At 42.3% G+C, this 20,252-nt stretch overlaps 1 protein-coding gene and 1 pseudogene across 7 annotated transcripts in view; one reads left to right on the plus strand and one right to left on the minus strand.

The window, feature by feature from the left end:
• Positions 1-20,252, minus strand: part of LOC134824122 (calmodulin-beta-like) — a 50,103-nt gene that overhangs the window by 8,786 nt on the left and 21,065 nt on the right. Inside the window, exon 1 of one of the 7 annotated variants that reach the window (XM_063835855.1) lies at positions 13,293-13,617. The exons of the other annotated variants lie outside the window; for them this stretch is intronic. Coding sequence (XP_063691925.1) covers positions 13,293-13,380 — 88 coding nt within the window. The 5' untranslated portion in view covers positions 13,381-13,617. Of the gene's footprint in view, positions 1-13,292; positions 13,618-20,252 lie in introns of those variants that run through there. 7 annotated transcript variants of the gene reach the window in all.
• Positions 3,426-8,423, plus strand: LOC134824455 (golgin subfamily A member 6-like protein 22; annotated as a pseudogene).

The raw sequence follows: 20,252 nt of genomic DNA on the forward strand, positions 1-20,252 counted from the left end.
GCACAAGTTTTTCACAGACATAATTATTCACACTTATGACCGCCCAAAAATTTCCAAACAATTGTGAACATTTTTGGTGATTTTTGAATAAGTGTTTTACTCTTTTTCTGAACTTAACTCTAGAACTCTGAGGAGTGATTATATTTGTCCTAGTATATACTAATAAGCTAATATAGTAATCGGCTACACACGTATCTACGCATAATGCATATGTAGGCCGTAGGGACACGCACACTAAAATTAATGGAAATAATTACCGGACTTTATTATTCACGGACCTTAATGCCACAGACATTATTTTCACGGACTTAAATATTCACGCTAAGGTTTTCAGCGTGAAAGTAATGTCCGTGACAATTATGTCCGATAGAGTATTCATTTTGTAGCAAACATCCGGATTTCAAACGTGCTAAAATGTTGAGGTGTAACTTCAAAGTAAGTTAGTATATCCGATAACCACCTTTCTGGTGATAATTAGAGTGAGTAAAATAATATTTTTTTATGGCCGCTCCGGTTAAGTTTATTTTACAAAGAAATTATAGAAGAGAAAGGGAAAACTTCGAATAATATTTGAAGGATGGTCATTGACTCATTTTTCTTCCGATTCAATCATTTCTTCGATCTCTCACTTGAATTGTGTTATATATATATTTATTTTATGACTTTGATTAAATATCGATCTCACTCAACAGCATTTTCAATGTTTTAGTGACTCTCAGTCTCAACTGACTCTAGCTAAAAGTATGAAACATTAATAATTTCTCAATAATTTTTCATTGCTTTATAGAAAAAATTCCTGCTATAACATATCCAAATTTTACCCATAAGTGAACAATTTTCACATCACATAACGATACATGTGTTTGGTACCTGACAGATTGCTGACGGAGGCAGTAAATCTCCGGCCGTCTGCAGTAAATCACAGGGTAAAATCAAGGTGAAATCAGGGTAAAATCCTTGTACAACACATTTTACTTTAACAATATATCTCCTCTACAGTACAACCTATACAGTCCCTGAATATATCCACACTTCTAATTAAAATAGTATAAGTAATGCAGTACATCACATAATATTAATATATACGATGTATAATTGTGACGGGTTCTCTCTAGAGTGACATTCCAACGGCGAGTGTGCTGATGTTATGTGTCCAATAGTTATGCAAAAGCTTATAAAGCTTTATAAGCTCGCTGTAAGAAACCTTAATACTGTATTGGTGATATTGTGGTATAATTACAATGTTCCTTTTCGTATATTTATCCACTTGTATCATCTAAATTTTATATTAAATCAAGCAATTTTTGTTCGAAGAACTTTTTCGTATCACTAAGTGTACTGATAAGTGGGTAGAGAGGAAAAGAATACAAAACTGAAGAATTATTTAGTATGCTCTAATTAAAGTAATTCTTTATTATTGAACGGAAGTATAAACAGGAATATAATAAATATCTACCTGCTGTTTAAGATACTGAAGTCTTCACTATCTAAGCCCGTTAAATATCTCCGCAAAGAAACTCAAATCACAAATGTAGAAACGGGGTCTAAAGCAAGCTAAAAATGTGCATAGTGTAACAAAATAGTGATATGAGAAACAGCGAGTGTGCTGGTTAACAGCAGACAGATGCAGGGATCACGTGCCTCGCGCCGCGCGGTCACGTGACCTCTGCGGTAATTGGCAAAAAATTTAGGAGAGGCGCGCAAGACATGAACATTTGGAGAGAAAAGCTATAAATACCACAGTTAGATTGCTCCCAAAATGGAGCATTTATTATTACCTTTTAATGGGATGGTGTGGAAAATTGTGGGTTCCACTGTGCTATAATTACGAAAATGATCGGGTGTTAAGAATGAATTTGCTAAGTAGTGTGAAAGACAATGTGACGACCAACAAGACGACAACCTGCACTAAATGACCTATTCCAAAGCAGTTATGTAGCAAGTAAAATACGTGTACCGGTCAAAATATAATGGGGTGAAACCCCCCAAGTGTTATAGACCAACAAGATTGAAGAACGAGAAAAGTACCCGTCCTGCAAAGCAACTATCAGACACGCTACACACGTGCAGAGCTGTGGGGAAGCCTTAACTGTCAGCGAAAACTTACGAAAAACGCTAAAGTTTTATGAAATTACACTTTAACAATCTATCAATCGGCATCCCTCAGCTACCCCCTCTCTTTCTCTCCCCTCACTTATATTTCCCTCTTCTTTCATTTTTCAATCCACCTCACTCTCCTCCATTTCTCTTTTCCTATATCTTTCCCATCCCTCTCCCCCTCCTTCTCTCCCCCTCCTTCTCTCCGCCTCCGTCTCATTCTTCCTCTCTCCTTCTCTCTATCCCTCACTCATACCCCTCTGGCTGACTAGTACACTAACCAAGCCGCTATCCAAACTGTATAACATGTGCTTAATTAACAGCATGATGTAAAATGTTGTGCGATGGAAAGACAGTTTCCTTAATTTCCTCTAATTACTAATCTCCCTTACTGAGTTTATACAGAGAAGCAATGAATATTAGACATTCTTTAGCATCGAACTAATTGATTCCACACGAAGCATATCTAAAGCCATAATATTTCCCTGCAGTAACAAATCTTTAACACACTCAAAACTGCAACACAAACTATAACAGGACCCAGCGATCTCGGCTCAGCTAGTGCCGGGAATCACTACACTTCAATACAAATATAGTATACTGGATTACATTGCGAGTATGCTGAGAGTACATTTCAACTTGTTGACGTATCTATCTCTCTCTCTCTCTCTCTCTCTCTCTCTCTCTCTCTCTCTCTCTCTCTCTCTCTCTCTCTCTCTCTCTCTCTCTCTCTCTCTCTCTCTCTCTCTCTCTCTCTCTCTCTCTCTCTCTCTCTCTCTCTCTCTCTCTCTCTCTCTCTCTCTCTCTCTCTCTCTCTCTCTCTCTCTCTCTCTCTCTCTCTCTCTCTCTCTCTCTCTCTCTCTCTCTCTCTCTCTCTCTCTCTCTCTCTCTCTCTCTCTCTCTCTCTCTCTCTCTCTCTCTCTCTCTCTCTCTCCCTCTCTCTCTCTCTCTCTCTCTCTCTCTCTCTCTCTCTCTCTCTCTTTCCCAACATGATTTTCCGTAGGAAAATCAAGAGCTCCATAGGAAAATCAAGAGCCCTCTTGATTTTCCGCACGGAAAATCAAGAGCTCTCTTGATTTTCCGTAGGGAAAATCAAGAGAGTGATCGGGAAAATCACGAGTTTGAATATAATATATAGAGCTAAATTAGATCTACTTCGCACTGCTTGGCGTGGGTTTTCTAACACCACTTCCTATTTGCGTGATCATGATGTAATACAGCTCTGCCTCAACATTATACTTGCGTTAAGTACAGTTTGCTGCTACCTTGTAGTTAGCCTTTGCGTGAGTACTTGTACATTACTATACAAGTACACTATGTAGGATGCAATGAATTTGACCCGATCTCAGGAGAAAATTCGTGAGTTTGATAAAAAAGTAAAAAGACTCTGTCATACTGGCTTCTCTATGCAGTTGACCTCGTTCGACGGCAGAGTAACCACTTACCAGGTGAGCATCATGATGGAGACCATTGAGTGCTTCAAGTCGGAAGCGCTAGCAGACAAAAAAAATTGATTGGGCTACAGGGCCAGTTGCTGGTGCACACTGCACAAGGATGAACAACTCAAGTTGCTTAAGACTGCAGTTGAGGAGACAGTGCAGACAACAGTGGAGTCAGGGATTTAGAGCTACAGTGCAGTTGTACAAAAGAACAGCGCAAGTGGTACGGTCTCCACTCTCCAACAGTAAAACGTTGAAGAAGGTGATGAAGAGTGTGGCTGCAGAGGGAGACAGGAGCAAGAACCTGATTGTGTTTGGGTTAAAAGAAGAACAACAACAACAACTGCCAGCTAAGTTCTGGAGGAGATCGGGGTGAAACAACATTTCGAAGCGACAAGAGTTGGCTGGAAGAGTACGGCTATCCGACCAGTCAAGATCACTGTCCCCAGTTATACAGCAGTTCGTCAGATTCTGATGAAAACAGGGAGACTGAGGCTAGCTGAGGCACACAAAGATGTATGAATTTGTCCTGATAGATCCAGTGAAGAGCGTGCAGCAAGGAGCGTGACCTGAAGAAGAAGAAGATGGATGAACAGTCTCATCTCGACCACGACATCCGGTACGGGAAGGTGTACAGCCGCGTTAAGAAGACAACATGAAGTAATTCGTGTATCTAGGACGCTGATGAGTATATGTAAGAGTTTTCGGACAATATCTGTATCTTAGAGACAATTATATTTACTTATTAGATTCTTTGATTGTTTTCACGTGCGTCTGCCGTCTTGTCATTTTTCTTTATTTGTTCCTAGGTGGAAGTGATGTTATTGAGACTTTGGGCGGCCATAAAGCATTTGTTTTGAAAGTTTTCCTCTGTACTTGTATCACTGACCCGTGCTTCTTAGCATATTATATACATTTCGGCCCATTTTATATGTTTATTCGATTTGCTGTACATTTGTATATTTGCTATTTTGTAAAAGTTTCAAATCAAATCAGGTATTTGTGTTATAGCTATTGGTCGATTATACATTGATAAGCAGGAGGAGATGGAGGAGGAGGAACAGGATGAGGAGGAGTAGCATGAGGAGCATGAGGAGCAGAAAGAGCAGGAGTAGAAGGAGCAAGAGGAGGGGAGCAGGAGGGGAACAGGAGGAGCATGTGGAGCCAGTGGAGGAGTACCAGCAGGAGGATCAGGAGCAGGAGGAGGAGGAGGAAAAGAAGCAGGAGGAAGAGGAGGAGGAGGAGAAGGATGAGGAGGAGTAGCATGAGGAGCATGAGAAACAGAAAGAGCAGGAGTAGAAGGAGCAGAAGGAGCAGAAAGAGCAGAAGAAGGAGGAGCAAGAGGAGGGGAGCAGGAGGATCAGGAGGAGGAAGAGAAGCAGGAGGAAGAGGAAGAGGAGGAGGAGCATGTGGAGGGGCAGCAGCAGGAGGATGTGGAGCAGAAACAGGAGCAGGAGCAGGAGGAGCAGGAGGAGCAGAAGGAGCAGCAGGAGTAGCAGCAGGAGGAGCATGATGAGGAAGAGCGGGAGAAGCAGGAGCAGAAGGAAAAGGAGGAGCGTAATGAGGAGAAGCGGGAGGAGCAGGAGGAGCAGGAGGAGGGGTAGCAGAAGGAGGAGGAATAGCAGAAGGAGGATCAGGAGCAGGAGGTGCAGGAGGAGGGGGAGGAGGAGGAGGAGAGGGAGGAGGAGCAAGAGCAAGAGGAGGGGGAGGAGGAGCAGGAGGAGCATGAGCAGGAGGAGGAGGAAAAGGAGGAGAGAATTTGTCCACTATGTCTGTCACGCTAAGATAAAATGAGTCAAAGTATCCTCCTCGTTAATAAGACCATTTCGGGCACTGGCCAATAAAGTGGTTCATTGTCTCCTCCTCCATGAGACAGTGTGGACAAATTTTTGTCCACACTGCAGGACGATCAGGAGGAGGAGGAGGAGGAGGAGGAAAAGGAGGAGAAGCAGAAGGAAGAGGAGGAGGATGAGGAGGAGCATGCAAAGGAGTAACAGCAGGAGGAGCAGAAAGAGCAGAAGAAGGAGGAGCAAGTGGAGGGGAGGAGGAGCAGGAGCAAGAGCAATAGGAGGAGGAGGAGGAGAAGGAGCAAGAGGAGCATGAGGAGTAGGAGCAGGAGGAGGAGGAGGAGCAGGAGCAGGAGGGGCAGGAGGAGGGGAGGAGGAGCGGGAGGAAGGGAGGAGGAGGAGGAGGAGTATCAGCAGAAGGAGAGGTGGAGGAGCAAGAGAAGGGAGGACGAGGAGAAGTAGTAGCAGGAGCAGAAAGAGCAGGAGAAGGAGGAGCAAGAGCAAGAACATGAGCATGAATAACAGGAGCAGGAGGAGGAGGAGGATCGAGGAGGAGGAGAAGGAGGAGGAGGAGGAGGAGGAGGAGGAGGAGGAGGAGGAGGATGATGAGTAGTAGCAGGAGGAGCCTGTGGAGGAGTAACAGCAGGAGGATCAGGAGGAGGAGGAGAAGGAGCAGGGAGAGGAGGAGTTATAAGTAGGACAAAGAGGAGAAGGAGGAGCAAGGAAAAAGAGGAGGAACAGGAGGAGGACTAGGAGTAGGAGCAGGAGGAACAGGATGAGGAGGAGTAGCATGAGGAGCATGTGGAGGAGCAGCAGCAGGAGGATGTGGTGCAGAAACAGGAGCAGGAGCAGAAAGAGCAGAAGGAGGAGCATGATGAGGAGGAGCGGGAGGAGCAGGAGCATAAGGAGCATGAGGAGGAGTAGCAGCAGGAGGATCATGATGAGGAGGAGCGGGAGGAGCATGAGCAGAAGGAGAAGGAGGAGCATAAGGAGGAGAAGTGGGAGGAGCAGGAGGAGCATGAGGAGGGGTAGCAGAAGGAGGAGGAATAGCAGGAGGATCAGGAGCAGGAGGTGCAGGAGGAGGGAGGAGGAGGAGCAAGAGGAGGGGGAGAGGAGCAGGAGGAGCATGAGCAGGAGGAGGAGGAGGAAAAGGGGGGGGGCAGGAGCAGGAGGAGCATGTGGAGGAGTACCAGCAGGAGGATCAGGAGCAGGATGAAGAGGAGGAGAAGGATGAGGAGGAGTAGCATGAGGAGCATGAGAAACAGAAAGAGCAGGAGTAGAAGAAGCAGAAGGAGCAGAAAGAGCAGAAGAAGGAGGAGCAAGAGGAGGGGAGCAGGAAGAGCATGTGGAGGAGTAGCAGCAGGAGGAAAAGAAGCAGGAGGAAGAGGAGGAGGAGGATGAGGAGGATGAGTAGTAGCAGGAGGAGCATGTGGAGGGGCAGCAGCAGGAGGTTGTGGAGCAGAAACAGGAGCAGGAGCAGAAGGAGCAAAAAGAGCAGAAGGAGGAGCATGATGAGAAAGAGCGGGAGGAGCAGGAGCAGAAGGAGGAGCATAAGGAGGAGAAGCGGGAGGAGCAGGAGGAGCATGAGGAGGGGTAGCAGAAGGAGGAGGAATAGCAGGAGGAACAGGAGCAGGAGGTGCAGGAGGAGGGAGGAGGAGGAGCAAGAGGAGGGGGAAGAGGAGCAGGATGAGCAGGAGGAGGAGGAGGAAAAGGAGGGGCAAGAGCATGAGGAGCATGTGGAGGAGTACCAGCAGGAGGATCAGGAGCAGGATGAAGAGGAGGAGAAGGATGAGGAGGAGTAGCATGAGGAGCATGAGAAACAGAAAGAGCAGGAGTAGAAGAAGCAGAAGGAGCAGAAAGAGCAGAAGAAGGAGGAGCAAGAGGAGGGGAGCAGGAAGAGCATGTGGAGGAGTAGCAGCAGGAGGAAAAGAAGCAGGAGGAAGAGGAGGAGGAGGATGAGGAGGATGAGTAGTAGCAGGAGGAGCATGTGGAGGGGCAGCAGCAGGAGGTTGTGGAGCAGAAACAGGAGCAGGAGCAGAAGGAGCAGGAGGAGCAAAAAGAGCAGAAGGAGGAGCATGATGAGAAAGAGCGGGAGGAGCAGGAGCGGGAGGAGGAGCATAAGGAGGAGAAGCGGGAGGAGCAGGAGGAGCATGAGGAGGGGTAGTAGAAGGAGGAGGAATAGCAGGAGGATCAGGTGCAGGAGGTTGAGGAGGAGGGAGGAGGAGGAGCAAGAGGAGGGGGAAGAGGAGCAGGAGGAGCATGAGCAGGAGGAGGAGGAGGAAAATGAGGGGCAAGAGCATGAGGAGCATGTGGAGGAGTAGCAGCAGGACGATCAGGAGCAGGAAGAGGAGGAGGAGCAGGATGAGCATGATGAGGAGTATTAGAAGGAGGAGGAGCAAGAAGAGGGAGGAGTAGTACTAGTAGCAGGAGCAGAAATAGCAGGAGAAGGAGGAGCAAGAGCAGGAGCATGAGGAGGGGGAGTAGCAGGAGGAGCAGGAGCAGGAGCAAGAAGAGGGAGGAGGAGTAGTAGCAGGAGCAGAAATAGCAGGAGAAGGAGGAGCAAGAGCAAGAGGGGGATGAGGAAGAGGAGTAGTAGCAGGAGCATGAGCAAGCGGAGAGGGAGGAGGAGCAGGAGTAGAACGAGCAGGAGGAGCAGAAAGAGGAGAAGAAGGAGGAGCAAGAGAAGAGGAGGAGCAGGATGAGGAGGAACAGGAGCAGGAGGAGCAAGAGCAAGAAAGAGAGCAAGAGGAGGAGGAGGAGGAGGTACAGGAGCAGGAGGAACAGGAGCAGGAGGAACAGGAGCAGGAGGAGGAGAAGCAGGAGCAAGAGGAGCATGAAGAAGGAGGAGCATGGGGAGGAGAGGAAGAGTAGGAGAATAAGCAGGAAGAGCAGGAGGAGGAGCAGGGGGAGGGAGGAGTAGTAGCAGGAGCAGAAAGAGCAGGAGAAGGAAGAGCAAGAGCAGCAGGAGCAGGAGCAGGAGCAGGAGCAAGAAGAGGGAGGAGGAGGAGGAGTAGTAGCAGGAGCAGAAAGAGCAGAAGAAGGAGGAGCAAGAGCAGGAGCAAGAGGTGGAGGAGGAAAAGGAGTAGTAGCAGGAGTATGAGCAAGCGGAGAGGGAGGAGGAGCAGGAGCAGAACGAGCAGGAGGAGCAGAAAGAGCAGAAGAAGGAGGAGCAAGAGGAGAGGAGGAGCAGGATGAGGAGAAGCAGGAAGAGGAGCCGGAGGAGCATGAGGAGTAGGAGTAGGAGGAGGGGAGGAGGAGCAGGAGCAAAATGAGGGAGGATGAGGAGCAGGAGGAGGAGTAGCAGGATCAGGATCAGGAGGAGGAGGGGAGGAGGAGAGGGAGGAGGAGGAGTAAGACTTTACGGTGTAAGACTCTAACCCTAACCCTAACCCTAACCCTAACCTTAACCCTAACAGTAACCCTAACCCGCCGTAGAGTCTTACGCCGTAGAGTATTACGCCTTAAAGTCTGGACCCCGAGGAGGAGCAGGAGGAGGTCACAATGTATGCTTTACTAGTTTTAAAAATTTGATACAACCCGCGAACCTACTGCTTAGGGCTTTGGGACGGACTCAAAGCCGCGCATTCCGTCAATTTTTTAAATGTTAAGTCAAATGTGCATTGCATAGTATAAGTAATCAATGATTAATTAGATTTTGATGGTTTTCCATTTTATGCACACTAGCGATATCAAAAATTAAAAACATTGCGGTTAATAACTTGATATTGATAAAATTAAAATATTTTCCACGTCTTTCTAGAGTTTTAAGGCAAGCGGGGTAAACGTATACGGGTTTTTAGAAGGCAAGGTCTGTTTAAAAAATTAAATTCCGTTAGTTCTCAAAAAATTGATAGGCTCGTAATTGTCACGGCGAAGCGATCACTTCTTTTAAAAAGAGAAAGTTTTTCATTTTGCTGAGTGGGCGTGGCGAACGCCGATGTTTTTTGTACTATTTGCCGCGGCAAAGCAGGAAAATCATGTAGGGAGAGAACTAATTGAATTGTTTTTGAGCTCTTGAATTTACCGATTTTTATAAATCAAAAGGTAAATTATTATCAGGTGTTCGATGGAATGTGATTTTTACACATGTTAAACACAATATGCTATCATTTTGCAGTAGATTAGATAAAAAATAGGCCGTTGCACTACATAATCTGTAACTGTGGGGCTAAAATGCGATATGTAAGCAAAATGAGTAATATCACGAGGGAAAGATTTTCTCTCCCTACCTGATTTTCCTTAGTGATATCACATGACAGATCATTCACAATAATTACGGACCAGGAAAATCATGTAGGGATAACTCTCTCTCTCTCTCTCTCTCTCTCTCTCTCTCTCTCTCTCTCTCTCTCTCTCTCTCTCTCTCTCTCTCTCTCTCTCTCTCTCTCTCGCGAAAGTCTTGCAAAGTCAGCTATAACGACACTTAATTTATTCCGTTGTCCGTGATACGTACAGTTTGCTATATCGTTACATGAAATAAACACACTGTGGACGTGTGAAGGACGTGTGTCCTGTCAACTGTCCTAATAGCACGGGGTTTTCAGGTAGATTGTTACTGACAGATGGGGTAAATGAAATGCAACTGCGAGAGTTATTAAATAGTTATATATTTGTACGGGGAATAAAACAGGCAACAGTATAAATAAAACAGGGAATATTACAAGCTCTGGTATAATAGTTGACACGTTTAAGTGACTGAATATGTCGTGGGCGAGAGCGTTGTAATGGAGTGAGACCAATTCAACCTCTCGTCGATGAACCGGCCGTTGTGTCAACCGTGCTAACTTTCATAGGCTATAACGGTTGTAACTAACAAACTACTGTTACTGGATTTGTCAAATAGAGAGGAAAACATTCCGCCGGGTCCCTGGATTTGATTGATGTCGCGGAATGAAAGGTAAAAAACCCGGTAAACTTGCGGAGTTTCCATTGGTCAAACTAGTGCGGTGCGAGTTGAACAAATCAAAGGGGTGTTTGGTTAATCGTTGAGAGAAGCAGTAGGAATTATCATTCATGCTAATAAACCAAGCTTATATAATCCTTACATATACTTAGCTTAATTTATGTGATTCTAACGTATACTTAGCTTAACTCATATCATGATTCTAACTTAATACATAATAAGTTGATGAAACATCCGGATAGTTGCATTATTTATGAGTTGCATTGTTGTAATGTTTAGAGTTCAAAAATTCTGAAGATTCCGTATATACGACCAAGGGAAATTGATCTTTTCAGGCAAAGATAACTGTTCAATGTTTCGAGGTAATTGAAAAGATTTTAATCAAAAATTCGGATAGTCTAATAAGTCAATCTATAAGCTTAAAAATAAGATAAAAAGATGAGATCGTAAACAAATGAGTTCATTATCAAAAATTAAAATGAACATTAGAGCATTAGACGACAAACTTTTTTGAAGAATATGCAATACAACCTTAAATAAGTACAAAAATAACGTCGCCTTTGCGCCTTTGCGGTATCATCAGATATTTTGAATTCTAAACATATTAAGGTAACTTATGCAATTTTTGCATATACTTAGCTTAATTACTAAGACTTTTACATAACATATACTTAGCTTGACTTATATTATTCTTACATACACTTAGCTCGTGCAAGTACTCGCATTAATTACAGCTCATAAAAATAATTAAGCAATTTAAATTACAGTTATGATAAGCGATTAAAGCGGACAAATCAGCTACACAACCCCCGAAACATTAAAATACTGAACATTAGTTTAACTAAGCGTACATTAAGAGCTCCCGGAAAGGACATTATAAATACAAGTTACTGCAGTCTGCGAATTAACCTAACTAGAAGCCAGTCACTGCAGTCTACAATTTACCGCAGTCTACAATTTACTGCAGTCTACAATTTACATTTTAATGACTGTCCGCTACTAATTATAATTTCAACAAATACACTTTCAACACTTCCATACAACAAATAATTTGAGGTATATCAAGCCGGCGAGAGTTGTTGGGAATGTGATAAGCTAAAGAAGCCGCCCTTAAATTAATACATGGTATGAAAATTCCTATATTTAACTATACAACAGATACTACAAACTATTTTACAAATAATTTGGGCGAGAGTTGGGACTGTGGTATTAACAAAGGTACCCAAATAATTTCGGGTATAATTTGTGTAACAACACATAATTTGAAGTATATCAAGGGAGATAAACAATAGGACTACGACCTGTAAAATAGGTGCTGGGCATGTTAAAATAGGACAGTGATATTAATAGAAGCCACCTATTATAATAGGAACAAAAGTTAATGATCACTAGTCAGGGGATTTGGTAACCTGAAACAAACTTGATGGCGTGTCGGACTTAGGAACAGTACATTACATTAAAAAATGTCAGGTAAAACGAACACCGAACTAAGCTATGAATATCATTAAAAGGAAATGTATCGAACTCTATAAGCTCTGGAGCTACTTATAGCTGTGAGGGAATTACGTATTATCAGGACACACGGTTTCATTTTACATTTTCTCATGGAGTTGCTAACTTAAGGGATTGTTCACTTATTAATGGAGCCGATTTGGAGAAGCTAGTGTAATTTCTACACAATAGCTATGTGTAGAGTAGCTTAAGTAATATGTGGACGATCGTTAACGAATGCGGAAAGCACGATCAATTCAATAAATTTTGTATTTTCCATTTCAAGCGGACATTTCCCAGCTCAATTTCACATTTGGTGCACACTTACCTTGTCAACGATGAATGAATGAATTCATCGGCATCATCCCCAGGCCAGTATGAAATACATCACAATGATACGCATACAAATAAATTCATATTATAACTTTAATACTGGTCAGGGCTGGCGAGCTCTCCTATATAGCTTCAACAATTGTCTTACTGAGTTGATGGTAATTTATTCATAGAAACTCAAATCTTCGGCCCTGGGTAGGCCAGTAGTGAAATACTAATTAAGTAATAGTGAAATACTAATTAAGTAATAGTGAAATACTAATTAATTAATAGTGAATTAATGATGAAGTAATAGTGAAATACTAATTAAGTAATGGTGAAATACTAATTAAGTAATAGTGAAATACTAATTAAGTCATAGTGAAATACTAATTAAGTAATAGTGAAATACTAATTAAGTAATAGTGAAATACTAATTAAGTAATAATGAAATACTAATTAAGTAATAGTGAAATTGGTCTCACGTGAAAATATTTTAAAACTCAGCTAATTTAGCTCACCATCCGCGGTATAAGCACGATTCTATTCAGCGGTCATTTTGTAATGTGACTGATTAAAAACGATTTTTTAAATGTTCGGTGTTTTACATAACAAAACTGTGCGTTACCGTTCAAGAATTGTTAATTTGTTAAAACCAACAATTTTGCATACACTGTATTGTAAGCTTGCTTTTTAAACCGCTTGGAGCATTTAAAAATTATTTCTAATTACCTGATAAATTCCATATAAAATGTATAAAATGTATTTGTGTACAAATGTACGATACATTGACGAAATCAAGGCTGAAATTCAAGTGGTTTACTACTGTTTTGAAAAATTCTCCACCTTTATTACTGATATGAATTGACGTTTTTAGCAGTTTAACGACAGTACGATCTATGGTCAACAGAAAATGGTTATAAAATTATGATATTAAGATTTTATAGCCGTATAATATACAAAGCTAAATAAAATCGCTCCTACTAAATCGCTCGCCCAAATTTTAAGAAAATTCTTGTGAAAAGGTCACGTGACAGGCTAGTAAAATACGAATTCGATTGTTTAGGGCTCGTGTTAGGGTTAGGGTTGTGGTAAGGGTGATGGTTAGCTTCGGGGTTATGGTTAGGGTTAGGGTTGGGATAAGGGTTTATGTAAAACCGTTTTGTACGGCTGCAAAACCATAAAAACCAAAGTCACGTGAAATTTTTGGGCGAGCGAATTAGTGAGAGCCAAATAAAATACTAAGTTGTTTGGGCGACTTACCTGTGTGACAATGACTCAAATCACTAAAATAGGTCTTGAAAATGGCAGAGAAAGTCCATGGTACGAAACTAGGACACCAGTCGAACATATTGGGATGCTGCTCACACTAATAGATACTGGGAAATGTATAAACTTTCTCGTAGAGAAATGGTGCTGGGCTTTTGCTCAGCTTCAACAGAATTTTCACACGGAAATTTACCGACACAATAGCTGGGTTGGAAGGATTGAAATGTCACACAAAATGTATCATCACAATACGAATAACTGAAGTTGCAGACTATTGATTAGTTCCAATGTGAGAAAAAGCACACCACATACATCAACTTATAGCTTTATAAGTTTATAGAGATCGAATATTTCGGTTTTCTTTGCATTAATAAGAGACAATATAGACAATTATCCCGTTTGAAAGTTTGAAGAAGAAGCATTTATAGAATTCAAGACGTCTGGGCGGTTTAAGATAATACGTAGTTTCTCAACCTATAGATCACTTTCTTAGTTCAGATACTTCAGTGATGAGGTAAGGTATGTGGAACTAGGGGAAGTGTCGCATTAAGCTACAGATACCTTCAAGGTATGTGGTCCTAAGTGCAGGAATTAAGAACTAAGGACCTGGTATGTGATCTCAGAAAAGCTCTTTTGTATAATGATAAGAGCGATACGTGCGACAGTATTACTAATATGTTGATTGTTCTAGGTAAACTGAGAGTCTGGTTAACAAAGGACAAGCATAGGTCATGTTCATTGTTCATTATTTAGGTCATGTTCATTGTTCATTATTTAGGTCATGTTCATTGTTCATTATTTAGATCATGTCCATTGTTCATTATTTAGGTCATGTTCATTGTTCATTATTTAGGTCATGTTCATTGTTCATTATTTAGGTCATGTTCATTGTTCATTATTTAGGTCATGTTCATTGTTCATTATTTAGGTCATGTTCATTGTTCATTATTTAGGTCATGTTCATTGTTCATTATTTAGGTCATGTTCATTGTTCATTATTTAGGTCATGTTCATTGTTCATTATTTAGGTCATGTTCATTGTTCATTATTTAGGTCATGTTCATTGTTCATTATTTAGGTCATGTTCATTGTACATTATTTAGGTCATGTGCATTGTTCATTATTTAGGTCATGTTCATTGTTCATTATTTAGGTCATGTTCATTGTTCATTATTTAGGTCATGTTCATTGTTCATTATTCAGGGTAGTAGTGGTTGAGAGGTCTGACATTTTGCAGACTGCAGTGCTTATAGACAATGACATGATTGACCAAATCGACTGGTAACGAAGTTTGCAATTAAGGCAGATTGGGCGGTTTTCGGTTTCCCAGAACCCCTGTTATTAGAAAAAATTTCGTGTTCTAACAACTAAACAAGTAAATTAATCCATTTAAAGGTTCTTGTTTGAAGATTCTCTAATGTATAACTGTGTGATTGAGTAGGGCGCCAGACAAGATAAAAATGAAAATCTCTGCGACGATAAAATGGTCGAGAACAATTTGTTACTTTCTTTTACCGTTATTGGCAGGACTTTGAGTAAATTCTGTCGCATAAAATAATCCAAATTAGCTAACGCGTTATTACGAATTTTATAATTTCCCGGTATATACACAATATAAAATGATCTGGGGTTAAATGCCTTGACAGTAAAGCAATCTACCAACTTACTAAATAGAAGTCTTTTACCCTAATATATTCTTCACTAATCCGAACGAATTAAAGTAAAAATTCATAGGCGGAACTCAACAGTCATAGTGTAAATAGATAAATAATCATACAAACCAGTAATCTAATTTGTGAAAGCGATAAACATCAAGTATATGAAGAAGTAAATTTGCCGATAAATAATTGATCTGGAGAAAACAGGGATCAAAGGGTAAATGGAAAATAAAACGGCAAGTTTCCATAAACGATATTTTATGATCGTCGCCGATAATCGCTTATTGAGCGCTTTTTCGGCGCTTTTTTTAAAAAAAAAACCGTTTACAATCGCTTTTTTTACGATTATAAACGGTTCAAAAAAAATCGCTTATAATCGACTATAATTGGTGTCATAATTCAAAAAAGCGCTTTTTTGAATTTAAAAGCGCTTATAAGCGCTTTTAAGCGCTTACTAGCGTCGCTGAGCGATTTGAAAGCGGTTTTCCAGTAGGATTGGCGCCAAAAACGGGTGGATAAGCGGTTGGCCGGATAAGCGATTCGTAGGCGCTTTTTTGGACCATTTATAAGCGATTATAAGCGCTTATAATTGGGGTGCAATTTAGCTGTTTGTAAAGCGCAAATAAAGCGCTTATAAGCGCTTTTAAAATTGAGTCAGGAAAAAGCTATATTACATCTTATAACCGCTTATAATCGATTATAAGCGTTTTTTTAGAAATCGCTTATTACGGCTAATTCATCGCTATTTCACCGCTTTTACCGCTTTTCCTATCATCCATGGCAAGGTGGGCAGGAATTAAAAAGCGCTTATAAGCGCTTTTTCGATGCTGCCCCTAGCCTGGTCGGAACGGGGTAGTGCCCAAAATTTAAAAGCGCTTATAAGCGATTTCTCAATTCCCCTTAACCTGGTCGGAACTTGCATGTGCTTTTCTGAGCAACCTGGGGTGCACCGGCAGAGTCAGGATTTAAAAGCGCTTATAGGCGCTTATGATCGCTTTTCTACCACTTTTCCTATCACCCATGGCATGGGTTGGCAAGGATTATAAAGCGCTTATAAGCGTTTTTCAATGCTGTACCTTAGCTGGTCGGAACGGGGGAGTGCCCGGAATTTAAAAGCGCTTATAAGCGCTTTTTCAATGCCGCCCCTAACCTGGTCGGAACGGGGTGGTGCCCGGAATTTAAAAGCGCTTATAAGCGATTTCTCAATTCCCCTTAACCTGGTCGGAACTGGAGAGTGCCCACTTGCATGTGCTTTTCTGAGCAACCTGGGGTGCACCGGCAGAGTCAGGATTTAAAAGCGCTTATAGGCGCTTATGATCGCTTTTCTACCGCTTTTTCTATCACCCATGGCCTGGTTGGCAAGAATTATAAAGCGCTTATAAGCGTTTTTTCAATGCTGCCCCTAACCTGTTCGGAACAGGGGAGTGCCCGGAATTAAAAAGCGCTCATTAGCATTTTTTAATGCTGCGCTTATAAGCGAGTTCTCAATTCCCCTTAACCTGGTCAGAACTGGAAATCAGTGTGCCCGCTTATAGTTATAAGTGCTGGTCGGAACGGGGGAGTGCCCGGAATTAAAAAGCGCTCATAAGCGCTTTTTAAATGCTGCCCCTAACCTGGTCGGAACTGGAAATCAGAGTGCCCGCTTATAAGTGCTTTTCTGAGCAACCTGGGGTACACGGCAGAGTCAGGATTTAAAAGCGCTTATGATCGCTTTTCTACCGCTTTTCCTATCACCCATGGCCTGGTTGGCAAGAATTAGAAAGCGCTTATAAGCGCTTTTTCAATGCTGCCACTAACCTGGTCGGAACGGGGGAGTGCCCGGAATTAAAAAGCGCTCATTAGCGCTTTTTTAATGCTGCGCTTATAAGCGATTTCTCAATTCCCCTTAACCTGGTCAGAACTGGAAATCAGTGTGCCCGCTTATAGTAATAAGTGCTTTTTTGTGCAACCTGGGGTCACCGGCAGAATCAGGATTTAAAAGCGCTTATAGGCGCTTATGATCGCTTTTCTACCGCTTCTACTAAATCGCTCGCCCAAATTTTAAGGAAATTCTTGTGAAAAGGCCCTTTGGGGCATGAAAGTGATCTAAATCGATGGAGGGTTGGCGGCTAAATCAAAGCTCAACGGCTCTGGATTAGGGGTGGACGATAAAATAAACTTGCTCAGATTTCAAAATTTTTTGTAACACTGTTTTCTAGAGACTGTGAGAATTTTCACAATACCAAATTTGTCATACCTTTTTGGAAAGATCAGTGAGTTTCGCCTCACTAGCTGGGTGCCATTTGCTCTATCCAGAGCCCTTGCGCTTGCAGTAGCGCGCGCCCACTCACTTCTTGACGTACTTGTGAAACAAGCGCGCCCGAAGTGGCGCGAAAGCACACGGTTAGGTGAAGGGTGCCATATTTGATGGTGCGCGGCTTTTGGAGCAAAAGTAGATGTAAAAGTCGCGTAATTTGACCAAATTCGTTGATTTTTGTCGTATTATTTCGGACACTTTGCTCGTAAGTCTATGAGTACAGAGTGAGCTCACCAATTTTTGTTGCAATCGGAGGTCGGGAAGGATACTCAATATCTATTTATTTGAAGAAAATTGTGCTGGCCGAAATTAGCGCTAAAAAACTATCCTACTATACAGTCGGCACGCGCGGCTCACTGTCGATGGCGCACTACCTATCTGGATAGAGCAACGGCAGCACGAAGGCACATGGTTAAGTTAAGTGCAAAATAATCGAACATGCAGAAATTCTTAGCTTTATTGCATTGTATATCATGTGTATGCTTATTTTTGTATAAAAACCGCGACCGGCTTTTGCTAATTCGCTCGCCCAAAAATTTCACGTGACCTTGGTTTTTATGGTTTTGCAGCCGTACAAAACAGTTTTACATAAACCCTAATATAATCCCAACCATATACATAACCCCGAAGCTATCCATAACCCGCGTACCTTAACCCAAACCCTAACATGAGCCCTAAATAATCGAAATCATGTTTTACTAGCCTGTCACGTGACTAAAACGGTTTTTGCCCACTCTCCAGGGAAATATTTTTACCCTACGTCATGGCGGGTGATTCGGGATCAGCGTCCAAAAAAATACACCGATTTAGATCAATGTCATACCCAAAGGCCTTTTCACAAAATTTTTTTTTAATTTGGGCGAGCGATTTCGTAGGAGCGATTCAATTTAAACGCGCAATCTGGCGCGGTTTATTTGTTGCAGTTTTACTATCTAATAACCAAATTTTACAAGTTATCTCAGCACGCCTGCACGCGCACGGCTTTACTAGCGTATATATACATTACTTTTTTCCTATTGGTACTCAGCGTGCACTTGTTTTTATGTCCACGATTGATTATGAACAAGTACGTGAATGCTGGTCACGCACACACTAACTTTCAATGAGCACCGCACTTTTTTCAGACGTCGTGATTCGCTCAGCCCGACTAGAGATTCCTTGGAATGACATAAACAGGCCTGTCATACTCGTTGACAGACTGAGCGTGGCCCAGCGCAATAATTTAATTTCATATACTAACTATATTTTTCTTTTGCAAGTTCTGAATGTGAAGTGTGTATGACTGATGACGCAGCGCGCATCGACCGCCACCGGCACCAGGACAACCACCACCATTAACAACATATAAATAAACGCTTGCAAGCGCTATACAATTTCTGACAATTATTGTCGGAGAACTTTGCCGCGCCGTGCACTTAGCCTTCTTGCTTGGCTTCTAGATCGCCAGTCAAACAACTATGTTTAAATCCATGTTGATGAATGATAGATAAATCGGTAAAAACCAGCAATAAAAAGTGATTGTAATCGCTTATAACTTATAACCGCTTTTCAAATCCTTAGGGGCAGCATTAAAAAAGCGCTTTTAAATCCTGACTCTGCCGGTGCACCCCAGTTTGCTCAGAAAAGCACATACGAGTGGGCACTCTCCAATTCCGACCAGGTTGAAGGGAATTGAGAAATCGCTTATAACTATAAGCGCTTTTAAATTCCGGGCACTCCCCCGTTCCGACCAGGTTAGGGGCAGCATTGAAAAAGTGCTTATAAGCGCCTTTTAATTCCGGGCACTCCCCCGTTGCGACCAGGTTAGTGGCAGCATTGAAAAAGCGCTTATAAGCGCTTTCTAATTCCTGCCAACCAGGCCATGGCCGATAGGAAAAGCGGTAGATAAGCCATCATATTCATAAGCGCCTATAAGCGCTTTTAAATCCTGACTCTGCCGGTGCACCCCAGTTTGCTCAGAAAAGCACATACGAGTGGGCACTCTCCAGTTCCGACCAGGTTGAAGGGAATTGAGAAATCGCTTATAACTATAAGCGCTTTTAAATTCCGGGCACTCCCCCGTTCCGACCAGGTTAGGGGCAGCATTGAAAAAGTGCTTATAAGCGCCTTTTAATTCCGGGCACTCCCCCGTTGCGACCAGGTTAGTGGCAGCATTTAAAAAGCGCTTATGAGCGCTTTTTTATTCCGGGCACTCCCCCGTTCCGACCAGGTAAGGGGCAGCATTGAAAAACGCTTATAAGCGCTTTATAATTCTTGCCAACCCATGCCATGGGTGATAGGAAAAGTGGTAGAAAAGCGATCATAAGCGCCTATAAGCGCTTTTAAATCCTGACTCTGCCGGTGCACCCCAGGTTACTCAGAAAAGCACATGAAAGTTCCAACCAGGTTAAGGGGAATTGAGAAATCGCTTATAAGCGCTTTTAAATTTTGGGCACTACCCCGTTCCGACCAGGCTAGGGGCAGCATCGAAAAAGCGCTTATAAGCGCTTTTTAATTCCTGCCCACCTTGCCATGGATGATAGGAAAAGCGGTAAAAGCGGTGAAATAGCGATGAATTAGCCGTAATAAGCGATTTCTAAAAAAACGCTTATAATCGATTATAAGCGGTTATAAGATGTAATATAGCTTTTTCCTGACTCAATTTTAAAAGCGCTTATAAGCGCTTTATTTGCGCTTTACAAACAGCTAAATTGCACCCCAATTATAAGCGCTTATAATCGCTTATAAATGGTTCAAAAAAGCGCCTACGAATCGCTTATCCGGCCAACCGCTTATCCACCCGTTTTTGGCGCCAATCCTACTGGAAAACCACTTTCAAATCGCTCAGCGACGCTAGTAAGCGCTTAAAAGCGCTTATAAGCGCTTTTAAATTCAAAAAATCGCTTTTTTGAATTATGACACCAATTATAGTCGATTATAAGCGATTTTTTTTGAACCGTTTATAATCGTAAAAAAAGCGATTGTAAACGGTTTTTTTTAAAAAAAGCGCCGAAAAAGCGC

This window comes from Bolinopsis microptera, chromosome 12, assembly GCF_026151205.1.
Source record: "Bolinopsis microptera isolate Bmic1 chromosome 12, MBARI_Bmic_1.0, whole genome shotgun sequence".
NCBI classification, from domain to species: Eukaryota; Metazoa; Ctenophora; class Tentaculata; order Lobata; family Bolinopsidae; genus Bolinopsis; species Bolinopsis microptera.